Source organism: Sinocyclocheilus grahami, unplaced genomic scaffold (genome assembly GCF_001515645.1).
Source record: "Sinocyclocheilus grahami isolate Dianchi unplaced genomic scaffold, SAMN03320097.WGS_v1.1 scaffold1009.1, whole genome shotgun sequence".
NCBI lineage: Eukaryota > Metazoa > Chordata > Actinopteri > Cypriniformes > Cyprinidae > Sinocyclocheilus > Sinocyclocheilus grahami.
Genome location: NW_015506188.1, coordinates 43,894 through 64,159, shown reverse-complemented (window position 1 = coordinate 64,159; position 20,266 = coordinate 43,894). Strand labels below are relative to the sequence as shown.

At 37.8% G+C, this 20,266-nt stretch overlaps 1 protein-coding gene across 4 annotated transcripts in view; it reads left to right on the top strand.

The window, feature by feature from the left end:
* Positions 1-16,395, top strand: part of LOC107565574 (growth factor receptor-bound protein 10-like) — a 57,217-nt gene extending 40,822 nt beyond the window's left edge. For all 4 annotated transcript variants that reach the window (XM_016250818.1, XM_016250819.1, XM_016250817.1 and 1 more), the window contains 12 exons: positions 4,919-5,075; positions 6,898-7,013; positions 10,501-10,575; positions 10,816-10,953; positions 12,076-12,186; positions 13,279-13,377; positions 13,742-13,819; positions 14,234-14,350; positions 14,442-14,508; positions 14,630-14,717; positions 14,802-14,895; positions 15,671-16,395. In XM_016250818.1, the coding sequence (XP_016106304.1) occupies positions 4,919-5,075; positions 6,898-7,013; positions 10,501-10,575; positions 10,816-10,953; positions 12,076-12,186; positions 13,279-13,377; positions 13,742-13,819; positions 14,234-14,350; positions 14,442-14,508; positions 14,630-14,717; positions 14,802-14,895; positions 15,671-15,817 (1,287 nt within the window). In that variant the 3' untranslated portion in view covers positions 15,818-16,395. The remainder of the gene's footprint in view (positions 1-4,918; positions 5,076-6,897; positions 7,014-10,500; positions 10,576-10,815; positions 10,954-12,075; positions 12,187-13,278; positions 13,378-13,741; positions 13,820-14,233; positions 14,351-14,441; positions 14,509-14,629; positions 14,718-14,801; positions 14,896-15,670) is intronic.
* Positions 16,396-20,266: the final 3,871 nt, after the last annotated feature.

Genomic DNA, 20,266 nt, shown 5'->3' with positions numbered 1-20,266 from the left:
GCACAACTGGTACTACCCGTGACGTAAGTAGACATTGATTGGCCAAATGCGTACAAAAACACCCTCACCCGCCATGATATTTAACACCATGTAAACATACTGTAAACATTGTGTCAACTTATTTCGCAAGTATGGAGAACAGCGATAGATGGACAGACGCTGAAGTGCAGGCACTTGTATCAAATGTAGCACTGCCAATTGTTGTTGGAGATCCTCCTTTCCGTTCTTTCAAACGCTTTACGTATACGTCAACATTCCATGTCCATTATTGTGAAACCCGCGAGACACAACAAAAACACAGCTCCGATCACAGCGTCCTCCATCCTCCTGTTGTTAACGTTATTCTTCTTTGTTTCCGTTGTTGAACGACGCACACAAATGACGTCGCTGTCGACCGGCTTACGTCACTTCCCAATACACACTGTCGGTGCGAATGCAACCCTTTAAATGGTACTGGGAAATAGTTCGCGCAAAATCGTCCCAGTACTTTAGTACTGTACATTTAGTTCTGGAATTAAAGTGGTGCGAAAGGCCCTAATATAACTATACACATTTATAACTGTATACATGCCTAACTAACCATATTCCTAACCATATTCTAACTATATTTATCTGTATACTTGTCTAACTATAACTGTGTATCTGTCTGTCTAACCATCCAACTGTATTCCTGTCTATAACTCTCTCTATATCCGTGCATATATAATCACAGAACCTAATGTATCAGAAGTACTGGCCATATACTGTGACCTCTGTTATATTTTTGGATTACCTCTTCCCTCGTTATACAAACTGCGAACAATGCTTGAACAACCCTCTATTAACTCCAAACAAACACTTTGTTGCCATGTGACCCTCAGATTTAACAAAACCTTTATTTAACATTTAAAGATCCTCCCATGTGACCCACAGAGGCGGGACGGAGCAGTGCAGAGCAAACGTTTGCTCTTAGCCACACGATTGTGAGGATGCGTTTGAACAACACTGGGTAAACGTTCTTACATCGTAAAGCTTGTAGAAAATGGCATTTGCAGCAGTAGAATGGTACATGTATAACTAAGAATGAGCAATGAAACAATGCTCTGCAAACAGCTTCCACTTCTATAATGGTCTAGCCAATAACTCAACCCCCAACTTCCTTTTCTTCATGGTGTCGAGTCAGATTACATGATACTGTTCTCTTCTGTCTGAGAGGACGGAATGGTGTGTTTTTGATTTTGTTTTTATACTTAACCACATTTAAAATGAACACGTAGATACTTCTTCAAATAGTGAGAAATGGTAAGGTATTGAGAATGTTGACTATGAGAAAGAAAATCACTAGTTTTACTGAGGAAGTGTTGTGGGAGGAGGGATTTCGCTGGGATTTGGCCTCTGTTGTGTGTGTTTAAGAAACACTCTCCAGTTGTGATGTGCTGAGTTTTGAGAAAAAGAGAGGGAAAGGTTTTCTTTGGCTGTGGAGTTCAAAGCCAAACTTCAGGGGGGAAATGGGAGTGAAAAAAAGAATGAGAACAAAATCTCACTCTGTGTGTGTCGTGAGAGCTGGATGTGGGGCTCTGTCTCAAGGCTTTCTGAGAACCAGAGAGAATTTGAAACTTTGACAGAAGCCAAGGCAAAGTTTGATGTGGGGGAGAAAGAGAGAGCAATGTTGTGGAAAAGAGAGAGGGAGAGACAAAGGGAGAGATGATGGAAGGGAAGAGAGAGAGAGAGTAAGAGATGGAAGAATTGTTGTTATTAATGGTTGGTAATGTGAGTTTCCCAAAGCCTGATATATAATAATACAAATGTAATGAAATCCACAATAATTATTTACTAGTTATTTTACTTTACAGTTTTCATTTAATTTAATTTATTGTTCCATTAAAAAAAGTATAGTTTTTATTGCACTTTAAAAACTAAAATAAAGTAAAACAATTACATACATTTAATTGCTTAATATTTGGCTAATGTTGATTGTTACAATCTTTGTTTTATGTTTTTTTTAAACAAATATTAAATATCTTAAGTTAAACACTGGTAATGTTATATATATATATATATATATATATATATATATATATATATTAGTGGCGAGCGGTGACTTTTTTTAACCGGGTATGCTGAGTGATAAGACCCCCCCGCTTTTAGGACACTCAAAAGTGATCACAGACAAATAGCTAAGAAACACCATGGTAGGTGTCGATTTAAAAGTATGCACATTGCCTACCTTATTTGTAAATGAAATTTATCTCCAATCCTTCTATCGTTTCAGGTTTATCCATTATTCCAATGCAAGAAAAATATAGCTGGTTTTTCAAGTAAAAACCGCCAAATAACATTTACATGTAGTTTATGTTTATGTACATGTTATGATACGTAATCAGAGGATGGGGGGGATTCCCCCACTCTATATGTCTCTGCATCTGCTAAATTATTATTTTTTTTCCCTAGTGAATAGGAGTTAAAATTCTCACCCGGGTGACACTACTCCAATAACAGACCATGCAAAATACAAAAAAATATTTAAAATATTGCAAAGTAATGTTGCAACCTTGCAAGCAATAGTAAAATCAGAGAAGGACTTTAACTGTAAGTGACACGAGCATACGCAAAACAAAAGGGAACAATATGATGTTTGTTATTATAAAAATTTTATATAGCCCACGTTTATATAAATTTTTTATATTTTTATAAAATAAAAGGCAATAACGTTGACAATAACGTATGTCTTCAACATATGAAGAGTTCAGATGCAAAAGCCTCTAAGTGCCATCTGAAAATTTCTTCTAAAATTAGCATTTTTATCAGGCTCATATGTTTAGGTTCAGAAAATTCACTTTAATGGCAATGTATAGGTCCTTTTCTATACCATTAAAGTGAAATAAATGAACATGAACATAGGAGCCTGATAAAAATGCTAATTTTAGAAGAAATTTTCAGATGGCACTTAGAGACTTTTGCATCTGAACTCTTCATATGTTGGCTATGACCAAAAATGTAAGAAGATATGTTTTCAGTGGACTTTTAAAATTTGCTTAGCTTGAGAAAACAAAAATATACAGTTGCAGTGTTTTTTTCTTTTGATTTAGTCGAGTTAGTTTTGCATCAAACACAAAGTGATTTTCGGCAACCGAGATCTGACAGCAACAGCACATTTTTCTGCTTGGGCGAGCGCTTCGCGGACAGCTTACCTCGCGCATGAAATCAGCCACAGGCCAGTAAACCAATGAGAATGCGCTATAATCATGACGAGTCATAGCAACAGAGCGGAGACGAGAAAGCTGCCGAGAATCCGCTCGCCCGGAAGCAACCGCAACTGGTAGATTTAAAGAAAATTACTGCCGTTTGGCAAATATAAATCATTGTACGTACTTATTCCTAACTCTTTAAGCTTTAAGTTACATTTCAAATGACAAGGGATCAACTTATAATCATGTTTATATGAATTATCCCGTGAACTTATTCTCTCAAAAGGCCTGGGTATGCGGAGCATTCGCAGCTTATATGGACGGAACGCCACTGATATATATTAATATTGTGTTTTCTTTTTATTATTTGTCTTTCATTTATTGTAAAGAAGTTATAGTGTTTGTAGAAAACATTTCATGTGTTAAATACAGTTATTACAGTCACATTATCTAGGATGTTTGCCGTCATTGACATCAACTATATTTGAATAAGATTTGACAGCAAGACAGCCTCAGTCCCCATTCATTTTCTTTGTTGAGGCTGTCCTTTCCCATGTATTGCTTTTGTTCCATAGAAGAATAAAAGTTATATTTGGAATGAAGGGAAACCCATTATATTAAATTTATTGTCAAATTAAAGCCCTAGTCATCTCTCTCCATATCTTTCTCACAGCTTAATCCAGAGAGTATTATAAGAGTATTGTAAGGCACAAGCTGCTTGTCAGTTGAGACTCTCTCCCTTCTGTTCTCTCTCCCTTTCTTGTTTCAGCAACTCTCTTGGTCTCATCTCAACCCTCTGCCCAATCTCAACTCCTCTCATCCTCTCGCTTTCTTTCCTCCTCCCCGTCTCTCCTCCCTCTTTCTCTCTCTTTCTCTCTTTCTAACTCGCTCACTCACTCTCTCACCGCATGAGTGAGCAGAGGTTGTCTCAGAGTGAAAATGCCATCGTGTTCGCCGGACTGTTGCTTGTATCAGGCAGTAGAGGTAAGACTGACAGTAACTACTTTTTTCCAAGAAAGCCCTACACATCTTGCAGATGCCAGTCTAAAAGATTTCAAATTTAGTCATGCAGATCATCTTTGTGCATAAATTGCACTCTACTGTTAGCTTCCTCTGTGCTTGTAGTTTTTAAAAAAGTGTCTAATAATTAAAGCTGCAAATGTTTTTGTGCATGAATGCGTATGTCTAGTTGTGCACTTGCACATGTAAATACATTTATATAATTCCTTGTTTTGTGTGCACGTTCACTGGAAGTATTTCTCCCTTTTCTCCTCCTTTCTCTTTACCTGGTCCGTTGGCTTTGGCATTCACGTGAATTCTGCCTCTTAATGGAGAATATCCTCTTGTGCGTGTGTGTTCAAGTCAGTCATGCTTATGAGCGCAGGGCACGATAAGAATGGATTGAGCTAAAGACCACATAAACAGAGATATGCATGGTTTGCAGTGACAAAAACATGAAAAAGAAGTGTAAATAAACTTTTTTTCCCCTCTATCAAGCATCATTTGTGTTTTTAAATAACTGAAAACTTTGTATATGATGCCCATACGTTTGTTTAAACGGTTCACTCAGAACCGTTACAGTTTGGGGCTAAGTTGTCGAACCACAAGCGGTGTAATTATCCCGGCTGAAGTATTGTGTGAAAGTCTGTCTGTAATTGTTTGACAAATTAGACTTATCGAGAGCATCGCCTAGAGGTCATATTAAGCAACGTGTGCATCTGTAATTGACATTCTGTGTGTGTCTTCAACAGATCATCAAGGTTTTCAGCGAGGATGGTGTGGGAAAAGTTGTGGAAGTCCCAGCCGACATGACGGCCAGAGATGTGTGTCAGTTCCTGGTCTACAAGAACCACTGCCTGGATGACAACTGCTGGTCACTAGTGGAGCATCATTCCCTGCTTGGTCTGGGTAAGCCAACATACGTGTACATTTGTTTTCTAAGTCCATATGACTTGTGCATGCAGCACACACCCAGTCTAAGAGGACAGGCTGTTCTGTCCAGGGACGCTAGCTTCCCAGTGCACTGCACTTCGTGTAACAGGAAATCACCTTTCAGCAAGCCCAGACTCAGTGTCTTATATACACACACATATTTGTTCTCCTATTAACACTTCAGCTCTCAAAAACGACTTTATACATCATGCACGGCTGCACATTTTGTATGCACAGCCGCTCGTAGAACGTATAACCTGAAGGAAAGAAAAAGTGCTCACAATGCAGATAGTTTTGAGGAGATGAGCATAGAAAAGACAAGGTTTGCGAAGAACTAGTGCTTAATCTCGCAGGCAATCAATGAGGACACATGTGGCTGCCTATTTCTCAGGCAGATTACAGATTAACCCTTGCCTAAATCATACTAAACAGATTTAACTCTACCTGACCTTTAGAGATGCAGTCATTGCTCTTGTAGGGTGTTAAAAAGACCTTTATTGAGCTTCTGAAATAATTTGGGCTGACACAATCAGCTCTTTATTTTAATTTGTCCACTTTTAAGCCTTAAAGGAAAGTCGTGACTTCTACATAGAAGCTGATTGTGCACATCACATGGTATGATGTCATAACATGACAGGGTGTGGTCTGTTTTGGTCAGCTGACATCTCTGTAGAGGCCAAGTATTATGTGCTGTAGTTGGATGTGTTCCCCTCATCGCTTCTGGAGACATTAGGGCGTCAACATTACGGAAACCTTCTAGAAACGTTCCTCTTACGTAAGCCATTAGCAGAGAGACTCTGCTGACTTTGCTGCCATCAGCCCTTGGTGCAATCAAGCTAAATACATGATCTCATCCCTCTGCAATGCCTCTCACTTTCTCTTTCATACACAGAGTCATGCTCTCTCTCCTTCTCTTGTGCTCTTCTCGGAGGAGTGAATTAGAGGATGAGGGATCCGATACACGACAGATACATTAGATGGGGTTTGAGCCAGTGCTTTATTGTCTTTGACATATGAGTACTGCTATTCTTAAGAAGAACAGACATTACAGTGTACAGTTATTTTGGCTCGTTTTCTCATTATAGGGCATCACGTAGTGCTGGATATTGAAATATAACATTTGACAATTTTCAACGTGTCTGATCCTGCTGTTTAACTGGCAGAGCATGCCTTTAGCAACACCAAGGTTATGGGTTTAATTTCCAGGGAACATGCATAATGAGAAAAATGTATAGCTTGAATTCACTGTAAGACACCTTGGATAAAAGCTTCTGCCAAATGCATGAATGTAAATATAACATTTAAATGTTCAACAGATTACTGCATATTTCTGGCATATTGGAATTATTAAAACAAGTATTAGAGCATGAATATATAAACCTTATTTAAACTCAATCACACACACACACATAGATGCATATATATATATATATATGCATCTATGTGTGTGTGTGATTGTGTTTAAATAAGGTTTATATATTCATGCTCTAATACTTGTTTTAATAATTCCAATATTTATTATAAGCATTTTGATAGATTTATTAAAAGACAAACTTTCATTGCTTTTTTTACATGCTTTAACTACTGTGGCTTAGTGGTTAGCAAAAAAATAAATAAAAATGTCCCCTTGACAGACTTTTTAATATACTCCAGCTTCAGGGGTCTCAACACATCCCATATAACTCTAATACAAAGTGTTTAGCAATCTTAAAGGGATCTTTTGAAAATCTATTAAAGCAGTAATGGCCACTTTGCCCATAACTAACACCATTTTGATGTCATCTGTGTTTGAATACAGAGAGGTGCCTAGAAGATCATGAACTGGTTGTTCCTGTGCAGGCCTGCATGTCTCCAGAGAGCAAGTTTCTCTTCAGGAAGAACTACGCCAAGTACGAGTTCTTCAGAAACCCACTGGTGAGTTGTCACAGAGAGCAACCTCCTTCTCCTTCAGCCCACCCATGTGTTTCCTTGCTTCTCAAGACCACCACTTCAAGCTTAAGTCCGATTATCCTCGAAAATCTTGCTAAGAACACTTTATTCATGACCTACAAGCTATAAATCCCCTAAATATGTAAATGTATATAAATTTTTTTTAAAAAGGTGAAGTTCCCACATTCCTGTGTTCCGTATGTGAGAAAAACCTCCATGTTAATCCATTTCCAGCCATTCTAGCACAGCTTGTACTAGTTCCACCTCACTAAGCAAGAAACCTGCTTTTTTCTTATAAGCCAGTACTCAACACCTTTTAACTGATGGAATTTTGCAAGTACATTTGGACCTGCGTCGTATAAGCGTCTTACCGTGTGAACACTGTGAAACATTTTATCCTGCTCTGTAAGCCATGGACTTTTTGTACACTTGGAAAAAATTTTCTTGCAAAAGCTTAATCTTATTTGAGCCTGTTCTTTAGTACGGTATGTACAATGTGTGTAAGCGCTTGAGGCATCTTTGGGCCAGTTAGTCCGAGTCTGTTTGACAGAGCACTTAACCTGCTTTTGGTAATCCGTGGCTTTGACAAGTGCTTAGTGCAACTCACCAAAATTAGCTTTAGATGAGTTTCAGCTTGTGTGTGTATTTCTTATTATTTACCATGTTCCTGTAATTTAACTTGTAAGAGTATCAGCTTGATATAATATACATGGGTGTCTATCTGTCTAATATATATATATATATATATATATATATATATGTGTGTGTGTATGCATGTATGCATGTATCTCTCTCTCTCTCTCTCTCTAAATATACAGTGGGTACGGATATATACATGCCCCAAAACCTGTACATTTCATACAGTTGACTGTTGACAAAATGATGCAGGGCAACAACTTCATAAATGCAGTTATGCCCCAAAATGCAAGATATTAGTGCAAAAAGGCCCCTTTATGTGTTTTTGTCTCATATTTATATCATACAATAAGCAATATCACAGGAGCAGCGAGAGCAATATCACACAAGTCAAGTGCTGTTTGTCCTGAATATTGCAAAAATGTCAACAATGCTGTGTTTTTCTGTCAATATGGGGTGCTGTGTGTACATTAATGAGGGAAATGATTTTAGCAAATGGCTGCAATATCACAAAGAGTGAAAAATTTAAGGGGGTCTGAATACTTTCCGTACCCACTGTATATATATATACACATATACATATACATATACATAAACATATATATATACACACACACACACATGTTGGGTTTCCATTTTTATGGGGACATTCCATAGGCGGAATGGTTTTTATACTGTACAAACTGTATTTTCTATTGCCCTACACCAACTCTACACCTAAACCTACCCTTTATACGAAACTTTGTGCATTTTTAGAAAAAAAAAAACAACAACTTAACTGCAATATCACAAAGAGTGAAAAATTTAAGGGGGTCTGAATACTTTCCGTACCCACTGTATATATATATACACATATACATATACATATACATATACATAAACATATATATATACACACACACACACATGTTGGGTTTCCATTTTTATGGGGACATTCCATAGGCGGAATGGTTTTTATACTGGACAAACTGTATTTTCTATTGCCCTACACCAACTCTACACCTAAACCTACCCTTTATATGAAACTTTGTGCATTTTTAGAAAAAAAAAAAAAAAACTTATTTCTGTGTAAGCTTGTTTCCTCATGGGGAACAAAAAATGTCCCCATAAGGACAAGGATTTTGGATATTGTTTTCTTTGTGGGGACATTTTGTCCCCATAACACGTGCTTTACCAGGACCACACACACAGTGCTGGGTAGTAACTGATTACATGTAATCGGACTCCAAAATTAAATACTTGTAATTAATTCTATTTGAACCAAAAAAACGTGTGGTGAGAACATACATATTTTTCTATCTCTGGAGCTGTGGTGTGCCTACTTTGATTGTTTTGGTTCAAATTTTTGTGTGGTGGAGCACCCACATTGAGCTTTTTGCCTACTGGATGTGCGCACTTGGACTGATTTTTATTTTTAATTAGATTATATTGCAATTTAAAATGTCATAGTCACTAGGGCTGCACGATAAATCGACAGAAGCTGCGATTGTCATGCGTATCTTTAAGTAAAGCACAGTTCTGTGATCAGCAGTAAATCTCCATCCAAAGACCAGGGCGCTCTCGCGCTGAAACTCCAAATACGCCTCGCAGAAGAAACCCAGAAAATGCCTATCGCTGCAGCTGAATAAACAGAAGATTCAACTGCTTTCATTGATTCAACGTGACTAATAAACACATGACTACGGCAATATACGGGTTATCGGAGTTCTTATTATTATAATTGTCATTAAAATAAATTATATTTATAATGCAATGCCTTTATCACTGCTTAGAATACTATGAAATGTGTTGCGTGCCTTATTCTGTGTAAGAAGCCACATCATCTCACAGAAGGATTTATTTCAAACACTCGACTGACGTTATGAAGTGAGTTTGGAGTAAAAATATGTTATTAAATGTGCTATTTTCACATGCTTTCAGATGGAGCAGCATTTACTTCACAGAGCCATAGTTCACTGAGAAGCTATGCAAACAGCTGTCATTATCGCGAACGATTTCTTCGATTTCATAATCGCGCAATAAAATCGTCTGCGTAGTAAATTCTGCTCCATCTGAAAGCATGTGATGATGATTTCCTGCTGATTACAGAACCGGCTTTTTTAACAAAATGCGCATGATAATCGCATTCGATTAATCGTGCAGCCCTAATAGTCACCTTTTTATAGATTACATGATTACATAGTATTATTGACACAAAGGCAGTGATTTATTCATAATTTGATTATTTTTTTATTGTCTAAAAATGTTACATTTTCCTTTTTAAAATTCTACCACTTTATATATTTTGAAAGTCTTCATTCATAGTCTTCAACCTCATTCATAAACCCCAGTGTGGGAAACCCTAGCATAATGTAATGTTTAATACACTTCATGATGTTGATAACAAAGAATGGAATATATCAAAAGTAATCTAAAATTAATCAAAAAGTAGTCAGCTAATATGTGTAATCCAATAGAATATGTTACAAACTATAATTTCCATCATGTAATTTATATATACAGAGTAGTAATAATAAATATTTACGAACAGAAGAGAATTCAATTAAAACTTTTAAAAAGTTGCCCGTTCAAACACTTTATAACAAATTCAGTTTGTTCCTTTCTTTTGTGCTCAGTCTAGTAACAATCATCTTACGTAATTGCCTACTAAGGAAGGCATCTGATCTTGGTCAGGTGATCCTAAAAACAGATTCATTATATATGGCTTCTTTACTAATCATTCAAACTCTAGTTCATACACGCACTGGTTGTTCCATTACGTTTCTTGTGAACTGCTGGCATATGTTCAGTGCAGACAGTCTTTTCTTACCTCTCATCCTTTATCTTCCTCTCACAGAACTTCTTTCCGGAGCAGATGTTAGCGTGGTGTCAGGAAACTAATGACTCTATCCCACAGTCACAGCTCTTACAGGTGAGGAAGAGACGCATATGGATCTGTGACACAGCTAAATCTGAATTAGCCCACATTATGAACCTGTGCATCACTCTTTTGCAGCTGAATTTTAGTGGATTCAAACAGATTTTGAAATGCACACTCATGTCTTGTGATACCAAAGAGGCTGCATTATTAAAGCATGAAAGGCATCCAGGTTTGAAGAGCTCATTTTCCAGATGGTCCTCTGTTTTTTTTTTTTCCCCCCCTCCTGTACAGAATTTCTTGAATTCCAGCAGCTGCCCAGAGATCCAAGGCTTCCTTTATATGAAAGAAACGGGCCGCAAGTCTTGGAAAAAGCTCTACATGTTCTTGCGCCGTTCTGGATTGTACTGCTCTACTAAAGGAATGTCAAAGGCAAGCTTCTCTTTAATAGAATATTAATTTAAGTCTTTAAATTATACATGTATTTGTGAGCATATATGTGTTTTTACAACTTTAGACAGCTGTTATGCATCTATTATTCCTAAATTTGCTGGCAAATAAATACAGTACAGTCCAAAAGTTTAAGTACACATTGAAAGCCTGGGATTTATTTTTTAAATCATTTCAAATAAATATTTATTAAATGTTATTGTAATGTTACAAGGAGCTTAATTGTAATTGTATCACTATTAATTATTATTATTATTATTATTTACTAATATTTAAGGCTGTTTCACACGGCGCGTGATGTGAAAAAGCGAGGCGAAACGCAGACGAACGGTGCTTTCACACCGAGCACAAACTGATTGATTGCTAATTCACGCCTGCACGCTAGGTGGCGCCAACCAGCTATGCATTTTTCCTCCGATATATGTATCTCGTATAAGGTCCGCTGCTCAATTTACAGCATTATATTTGGTTCTACACCAGAAACAAAAACTATCTATAGCCCCATAGGGATCGATTTGTTTCGATTCAAAACCATTGTCACGCCAAACATTCGCACCGAAGTTTCGTGTTCAGTGTGAAAAGGATTTAATAGATATACCATAAACCAGTGGTTTCCAACCCTGGTCCTGGAGGCACCCCAACACTGCATGTTTTGCATGTCTCCTTAATCAAACACACCTGATTCAGATCATCAGCTCATTAGTAGAGACTCCAAGACCTAAAATTGGTGTGTCAGAGAAAGGAGACATGCAAAATGTGCAGTGTTGGGGTGCCTCCAGGACCAGGGCTGGGAACCACTGCCATAAACAAACAAACATATTTTTTAATGTGTCCCTTTTAAAATGTTCTCAATTTGTAATGCGAATAATACAAATGCATCAAACTTGTTTAGAATAATGGCAAATAAAGGAAAAAAATAAAAATAAAAAATCAGACCAACAAATGGATCTGTGACAGCAAAATAATAATTTAATTGTTATTATTATTAAATAATAATAAATAATTTAAAGGATTTCAGGATAACTGTTTTTACTGTTTATAGCCTTCACTATGTAGGTCTGTCTTTGAGTTGTATTGTGATTAATTTATAATTGGGTTGTTTAGGAGCCAAGGCACCTGCAGTTACTGTCGGACTTGGAGGACAGCAATATTTTCACTGTGACAACAGGCAGAAAGATGCACAACGCGCCCACAGACTACCAATTCTGCATTAAGGTGAGCAGGATGCCGGTCAGTAAATTGACTTTGACATTGAGAATAGAGGAGGCATGGCTGGCACAATTTCAAAATCAATGGTTTTCCCCTTTAAATAACTACCCATGCCTCACCTGGTACAATGCATGCTAGTCCTTATTAAAGGGGACATAACACACACAGTTTCACCCAATCTCATATTGATCTTGAGTACCTATAGAGTAGTATAGCATCGTTCATAGCTCCAAAGAGTCTTTAGTTTGATCATATTTATAAAAGAAAATACAGCTTTCCTGAGCTCCTGGAGGCGCCGCTCTGTGGGTGGAGCTAAAGAGTGACGAGCACTTGCCTGATTGTCAACAAAACACAGACATTTGATGCCGTTTTACTTACTGTCCGCAGTTCTGAATCATGACCGGTATCTTTTATAGCTGGGACCGCTCCATCTTCCAGTATCAAACGATGTGCAAATCCAGTGCCGAACTGGGCCTTGTTTATAAAACATTAGTCAACAAACACACTTGCAAAACTTCGTTGCTGCCCTGGAAAAACAAACTGCATCCACAGCAGAAAGATGCGCGTTGATGGGCACGCTCTTGCTCTTGCTCTGATCGATGTGTGTGCGCTCTTACGGGAGAAATGCCCATACAACTGGGACCGCTCCATCTTCCAGTATCAAACGATGTGCAAATCCAGTGCCGAACTGGGCCTTGTTTATAAAACATTAGTCAACAAACACACTTGCAAAACTTCGTTGCTGCCCTGGAAAAACAAACTGCATCCACAGCCGAAAGATGCGCGTTGATGGGCACGCTCTTGCTCTTGCTCTCGCTCTGATCGATGTGTGTGCGCTCTTACGGGAGAAATGCCCATACAAGGAGTTCCACCCTTCATTACGTCACGAAGAGCCAAGCTCGAAAAACCGGAAGGAGTATATTTGACACAGAAATACTCATTCTACATTCATACGGTTTTGTTTTTTTTAAACTTTGGCCATGTTTAGCATGAGAATCCAACTCTTCAACAGTGTAAATAACTCAACATGCATGAAATGGCATTAGACCTCCCCTTTAGTGCCTTGATTTGACAGTAGATATCTTGCTTGATTGACAGCCCAGTAAGGGCAGGACAGAACTGAAGGAGTTGAAGATGCTGTGTGCTGAGGACGAGCAGAGCCGAACGTGCTGGATGACTGCTTTCAGACTGCTCAAGGTATACAGTAAAAACAGAAAAATTATTAAATATTATTACAATAAAAAAAAAAAACTTTTATATTTTAATATATTTTAAAATGTAATTTATTCCTCTAATGGAAACGCTGAATTTTCAGCAGCCACTAGTCCAGTCTTCAGTGTCACACAATCCCCAATCCAATCAGCATGCACCAGATTTAGTTTTTTATTTTGTGTTTCCGTTTATTTATAAAACTATATAAAATTATTATTATTAATGAACATTCTAGATTTTCATATTTAATTACTAGAGATTTGTTGTGAACAAGCTGTCCCTCAGATATCTCCCAGACACACCCTTTTGTCCATTCTTGTTAACCCAGACACTTTTTTTTCTTCTCCAGTTTGGAATTCTCCTATATCAGAACTACAAGAGCCCACACCAGAGAAAGACTGCCATATCAAACTTCACCACACCTGTGGTAAGAAACACATTAATATGTTACTCCGTGCTGACTCTCTAGTGCACTTGATGGTATAAATGTGCTGCTTTCACGCTTCTGTGAGTTCACCTGGTATTACATGCACCCCATGTGCTCTTGACGAACGCTCTTGCTGAGAGTTCACTTAATCTGCTACCGTGCTAAGCATGCGGCTATTGATTCCTTTACGCCGATTTGCATTGGGAACTTTCATGCAGGGGAAACGTATGAACACAGGGGTTGCTTTAGGGATTAATTTAGAAGCTATTTAATAAGGCTTTAGTGGTTTAATTAGAGAGGTTTAATGCTGATCATAGCAGGTTGTTTTGAGGACAACCTGTAGGAGTTATTTTTACACATAAATGAATGCTTATGTAATAAACAACTGATCAAGTGTAATTGTTTTTACTATAGCGGAGTGTGTCTGAGAATTCACTGGTGGCCATGGATTTCTCAGGAAGGACCGGTCGTGTGATTGACAACCCTGTGGAGGCTCAGAGCGCTGCCATGGAAGAGGGACACACTTGGAGAGTGAGTAGTTAAATACATGTATACTAAGGCAATGAATTAGGGTTTTTAATTTTTTTATGCATTTATAACAACATTTCAAATCTCTGTACAGAAACGGAGTCAGAGAATTAATGTTTTGGGAAGCCCCAGTCCTCTACATCCCTCGCCGTTAAGCTCAGGTGAGTGTCGCAGCATTTAATTACAGTTTAGCACCTTCAACACTAGTTGATTTAAGTGGTATTTTAATAGAAATAACAATATTTCATGCTGGTAAATGTGGACTTGCGTTTATGTCCTCAGTGATCCACAGGACACAGTTATGGTTCCATGGCCGCATTATGAGAGAGGAGTCCCACAGGATGATTATGCAGCAGGGCCAAGTTGATGGGTATGACACTTTCCACATTTATAGGCAATATTAATTGCTGTTTTATAAGTGGGCAGTGAAATTAATCAGTCTTATGTCTCGCAGGTTATTCCTGTTGAGAGACAGCCAGAGCAACCCAAAAGCATTTGTGCTCACGCTGTGCCATCATCAGAAGATTAAACACTTCCAGATTTTACCTGTGAGTCCCTAATAAACACTCAATACAAACTACCCTATTGCATGTATTAATGCTTATCCAAGAATAAAGATCAGGGCAAACTGCTATTTTTTTTGTCATGTTACCTTATACTTATAAAAGGTGTAATTTACAGCGATTACGGTCAGTGATTGAGAGAGGTACGTGAGAATTTAGATTTAAAAACTTTTTTAGGTTACATTTATTAAAAAAATAAATTTTAAAGTTAAAGTTTTGTTAAAACTAATTTTATTTATATATAAATATTGTATATTATATATATTTATATTCTGTGCATGTTAGTGAATTTGCAGTCTATAAATCATTTTTGTAGCTGAAAATGAGGCATGATTTATTAAAGGAAATATTAATATAAAATGTTTTTGTTAATTATAATATTAGGCCTATGTGTACTTAGTAAATACATTCTTAATTACGTGGAATAAATTTATACATGTTTATATTATTTATGTAAAATGCTGAATGTATTTAATATTTATATTATACACAATTTACATATAATATTATAATATAAGAAAAATTATAATATTATTTATATAAAATGCTGAATGTTTTAGTTTTGAACTATATATAAAAATATAAATAATTAATATAAAATTATATTAAATAATTGTGAATGGAATTTTGCTTAGTTTAATCACAATCACCTTAACATTATGCCACATTTGATTGTCTGCTTGATAGGAGAGTTTATGATTTAAAAATTGATTCAGTGATTTAAAAATCTATCTTATTCTCATTTCTTTCTCTCTGGCAGTTTGAGGAGGAGGGACAGGTTTTTTTTAGCCTTGATGATGGCTCTACCAAGTTCACAGACCTGATCCATCTGGTAGAGTTCTACCAGCTCAACAGGGGCGTCCTGCCCTGCAAACTCAAACACCCCTGCACCATGGTGGCCTTATGACCCCCCTCCTGATCCTAACGAACAACACACACACAAATAAACGTAACTGAGAAACTGGATGCTTTTTTAAAATAATAATTTCCAGTCATTTTCACAATAAGCTGACGCAACTCACGGGCATGACCCACTGCTCTGGGATTAGCATGGAAACGGTTGGGAATAATTATGGGACAAGATCAACTTCCCGGACACCCTGTCCTTTGGTTTAGACGAGGGTGCCGTTTTTTTTTCTTCTCTCAGTCTCTGTGGTGATATTTATGAAATTTCATTTAAATCAAGACCTTTTCATCATTCAGGACATGACATTAGACCCCCCCATAAACTGAACGAATCGGGACGGTCGTTTCATGTGGTGTGTCTGCGAGGACTTGCTTTGCTAAAAGTTACTTGATGACGATTGATATGTATTGTTATTTCCTACCTGAACATTTTGCACTCTCAAGCTGAAAGCAGGTGATCCGCTTCATCCTGAGCTTACCGCAACAACTGTTACCCATTTGCCTTCCTCCTACAGTTCACGGTTTTGTTTTTTGTCCTCTTCTAAACTCTTCCTGGGGATTCCCTGTGTAATGATGGGATTAGTGTAGCGCCGATGACAGTAATGACCGTGTGAGGTGACACATCCTCAGCTAAATAATGTAATCCGGTCTTTCATACATGGCTATCTCCATGTCAGTGAGGACGGACTAGCCGCAAGGGGTAGCAGACTTGCACTTCAATAAATTATACTTGATTGCTGTGCTTTACCAGCATAAGAATTAGTAACGTTTGGAGTTCTAATCAAGCTTTGCCTTAAAGGAATGTTCTGGGTTAAATATAACTTAAGCTCCATCGACGAGCTTCATCTGTCACACTATAGAAAATGTGCTTTGAAAAACAAAAAGTGTGTCGACAGTCACCTGCTTATAATGAAACTCCATTTTTCTCAATGAGCTTGCTTTATAAGTGGATTTCAATCACCATATTCAATATTAAGCTGCTGAGCTAGAACCACACGCGCCTAGGACGAGAGTGTGTACAATGCACACTGCGATTGTCAAACACTTTGATACCACACAAGCAGCTTTTTTATTTTTTACATACGATTCATGCTGTTTAACTTACGTGAATGCTTTAAGAACGTGTTTTCATCTCAGATGTTAGCTACGACTTTGATCTGCCTTATCTTATGTTATCGCTTCCTTGCCGCTTTATACGTAAATCGATTTGGTAAATTGTTACGAAAAGTACAAGCTTTACTCATTCAGTGTCAGGGATTGCGGTTGGCTTTTCATCACATGTTAGATTTAGTAATTTAGTCACCGTTCTAGCCTGCATGAGTTAGACAAGGATGCCTGAAAACGAAGAATGTTCTAACTGGAATACATAAGTGTGAACGCTGATTAGTTCCGTCCAACTCGAGCTCGAAGTGTTTGGATGATGCTTCTTTTCATCAGACTTGTGCTGTTGTGTGGCTCACAGTGATAAAATGCCAAACATGCATGTGAAATCAACTTCCCCAGCCTTGATTATGCAGTTTTGGTAGTTTTTATTATTAGTATTTTTTTTTAAACACAGGTGACTGGAGATTATTTCACATGCGTGTTTGGCTCATATGCAGCTTTGTCTATTAGAAACATGGAAATAGTCACGCTCTTCTAAGTATGTGGAGCCTAAGGAGAGGTAGTAGATCTAACACTGTATTAAAACACCATCTATGACTATATAAATGTGGTGCGCTCCAAAACAGAATGAAGATGTTGTGCATAAAGTGCAAATTATGCATATTCCCTCTCGACTTGTACCAGTGTGAAATATTTTTAGCTTATATTGTGTTTTCATTTTTGTCACAAATGTCTTTTTATAAAGAGTATATATTACAGTATTAAATTAAAAATGTCTTGTGTTGTCTTTATTTCACTATATTGGTTTAGTGTTCAGAATGTTTAGATTATTAGATTATGCGATTATGCAATGAGATTGTCCAGTCTACAACTAGCTTTAAGATTACATCCGGTGCAAGTATTGTATTAATAATAAATATATTCTTTAAAAGGTTGAAGCTTATCAGTTTAAGGGTAGATAGATAGATGATATATAGGCTAGTTAGATAAAATTTGATTAGATAGATTATTATGCAAAAGCGGGCTCGTCTGGGATTTGAACCCGGAACCTCTCCCACCCTAAGCGAGAATCATACCCCTAGACCAGGGGTAGGCAAGTTCAGTCCTAGAGAGCCGCAGTCCTGCAGAGTTCAGCTCCAACCCTGAAAAAAAAAACTCACCTGCCTATAGCCTTAGTAATCCTGAAGACATTGATTAGCTTGTTCAGGCATGTTTGATTAGGGTCGGAGCTGAACTCTGCGGCTCTATAGGGGGAAGTCATGGCCTAATGGCTAGAGAGTCGGACTCATAATCCAAAGGTTGTGGGTTCGAGTCTCGTGGGGGGGAGTGAATGTACACCTCTCCCACCTTCACTTCAATACCATGACTGAGGTGCACCGAACCCCCAACTGCTCCCTGGGCATGAAATGCAGAGCACTAATTCTGAGTATGGGTCACCATACTTGGCCACATGTCACTTTCACTTTAGGACCGAACTTTAGGGTAGAATGGTGAGCCACGTTGCATAGGATCACCTATACAGTGCGTTTGGGGTGCTTATTTTGGTGGCGTCTACCATAGACAAAAAAAAAAAAAACAGCTACTGATTAATAGCGCCATCTGCTGGCATAAACCTGGAGTTACAGATGTGCCCTTTAGAACAAATTAGAACAATACCAGCAAAGTAGCAATTAGTTTGCGACATTATAGCAGTGTTTGAAAGGCTGCACCGAGTATGGGTCACCATACTTGGCCACATGTCACTTTCACTTTAGGACCGAACTTTAGGGTAGAATGGTGAGCCACGTTGCATAGGATCACCTATACAGTGCGTTTGGGGTGCTTATTTTGGTGGCGTCTACCATAGACTGTAAAAAAAAAAAAAAAAAGAGCTACTGATTAATAGCGCCATCTGCTGGCATAAACCTGGAGTTACAGATGTGCCCTTTAGAACAAATTAGAATAATACCAGCAAAGTAGCAATTAGTTTGCGACATTATAGCAGTGTTTGAAAGACTGCAAATAAGTAAACAGATTGATGTCCAAAACTGAATGACATCAAAATATGACTACGAATATATTCTTGGAAATATCTTAGGGTAGCTGGTCTACGTTAGTCATTTACAAAGGACTTTAGACATAGGCTAAACGGTGTTGCTGAATTAAAATATTATTTTCATAGCATAACCGAGTTGTTAACGTGACCGCCAACGTGGTTCAGGCATACCAGGTATGATTTAAAAATAAATAAATGAAAATCGATCAAACTTGGCTCAAGGGAAAAACCGATAGATTAGGCTACCTACTACTGCTCTAAAACGTGAGTTAAGCTTTATCAGACAGAATACCATAATAAATGTTTAAAACGTGTGCTGTTTTGTTCTGAAATAGGACAAGGGCTGACTGCATGATTACTGGTCTTGTAATAGACCAGTTACAGTATAACTTCATATTCTGCTTGATGTCAGCAGTGCAGAAAGTTCACAGGACTTTACCTTAAGGCAGTGGTTCACAACCCTGGCATGGAGGCACCCCAACACTGCATGTTTTGCATGTCTCCTTAATCAAACACACCTGATTCAGGTCGTCAGCTCATTAGTAGAGACTCCAAGACCTGAAATTGGTGCAGCAGAGAAAGGAGACATGCAAAATGTGCAGTGTTGGGGTGCCATTAGAATAATACCAGCAAAGTAGCAATTAGTTTGCGACATTATAGCAGTGTTTGAAAGACTGCAAATAAGTAAACAGATTGATGTCCAAAACTGAATGACATCAAAATATGACTACGAATATATTCTTGGAAATATCTTAGGGTAGCTGGTCTACGTTAGTCATTTACAAAGGACTTTAGACATAGGCTAAACGGTGTTGCTGAATTAAAATATTATTTTCATAGCATAACCGAGTTGTTAACGTGACCGCCAACGTGGTTCAGGCATACCAGGTATGATTTAAAAATAAATAAATGAAAATCGATCAAACTTGGCTCAAGGGAAAACCATAGATTAGGCTACCTACTACTGCTCTAAAACGCGAGTTAAGCTTTATCAGACAGAATACCTTAATAAATGTTTAAAACGTGTGCTGTTTTGTTCTGAAATAGGACAAGGGCTGACTGCATGATTACTGGTCTTGTAATAGACCAGTTACAGTATAACTTCATATTCTGCTTGATGTCAGCAGTGCAGAAAGTTCACAGGACTTTACCTTAAGGCAGTGGTTCCCAACCCTGGCATGGAGGCACCCCAACACTGCATGTTTTGCATGTCTCCTTAATCAAACACACCTGATTCAGGTCGTCAGCTCATTAGTAGAGACTCCAAGACCTGAAATTGGTGCAGCAGAGAAGGAGACATGCAAAATGTGC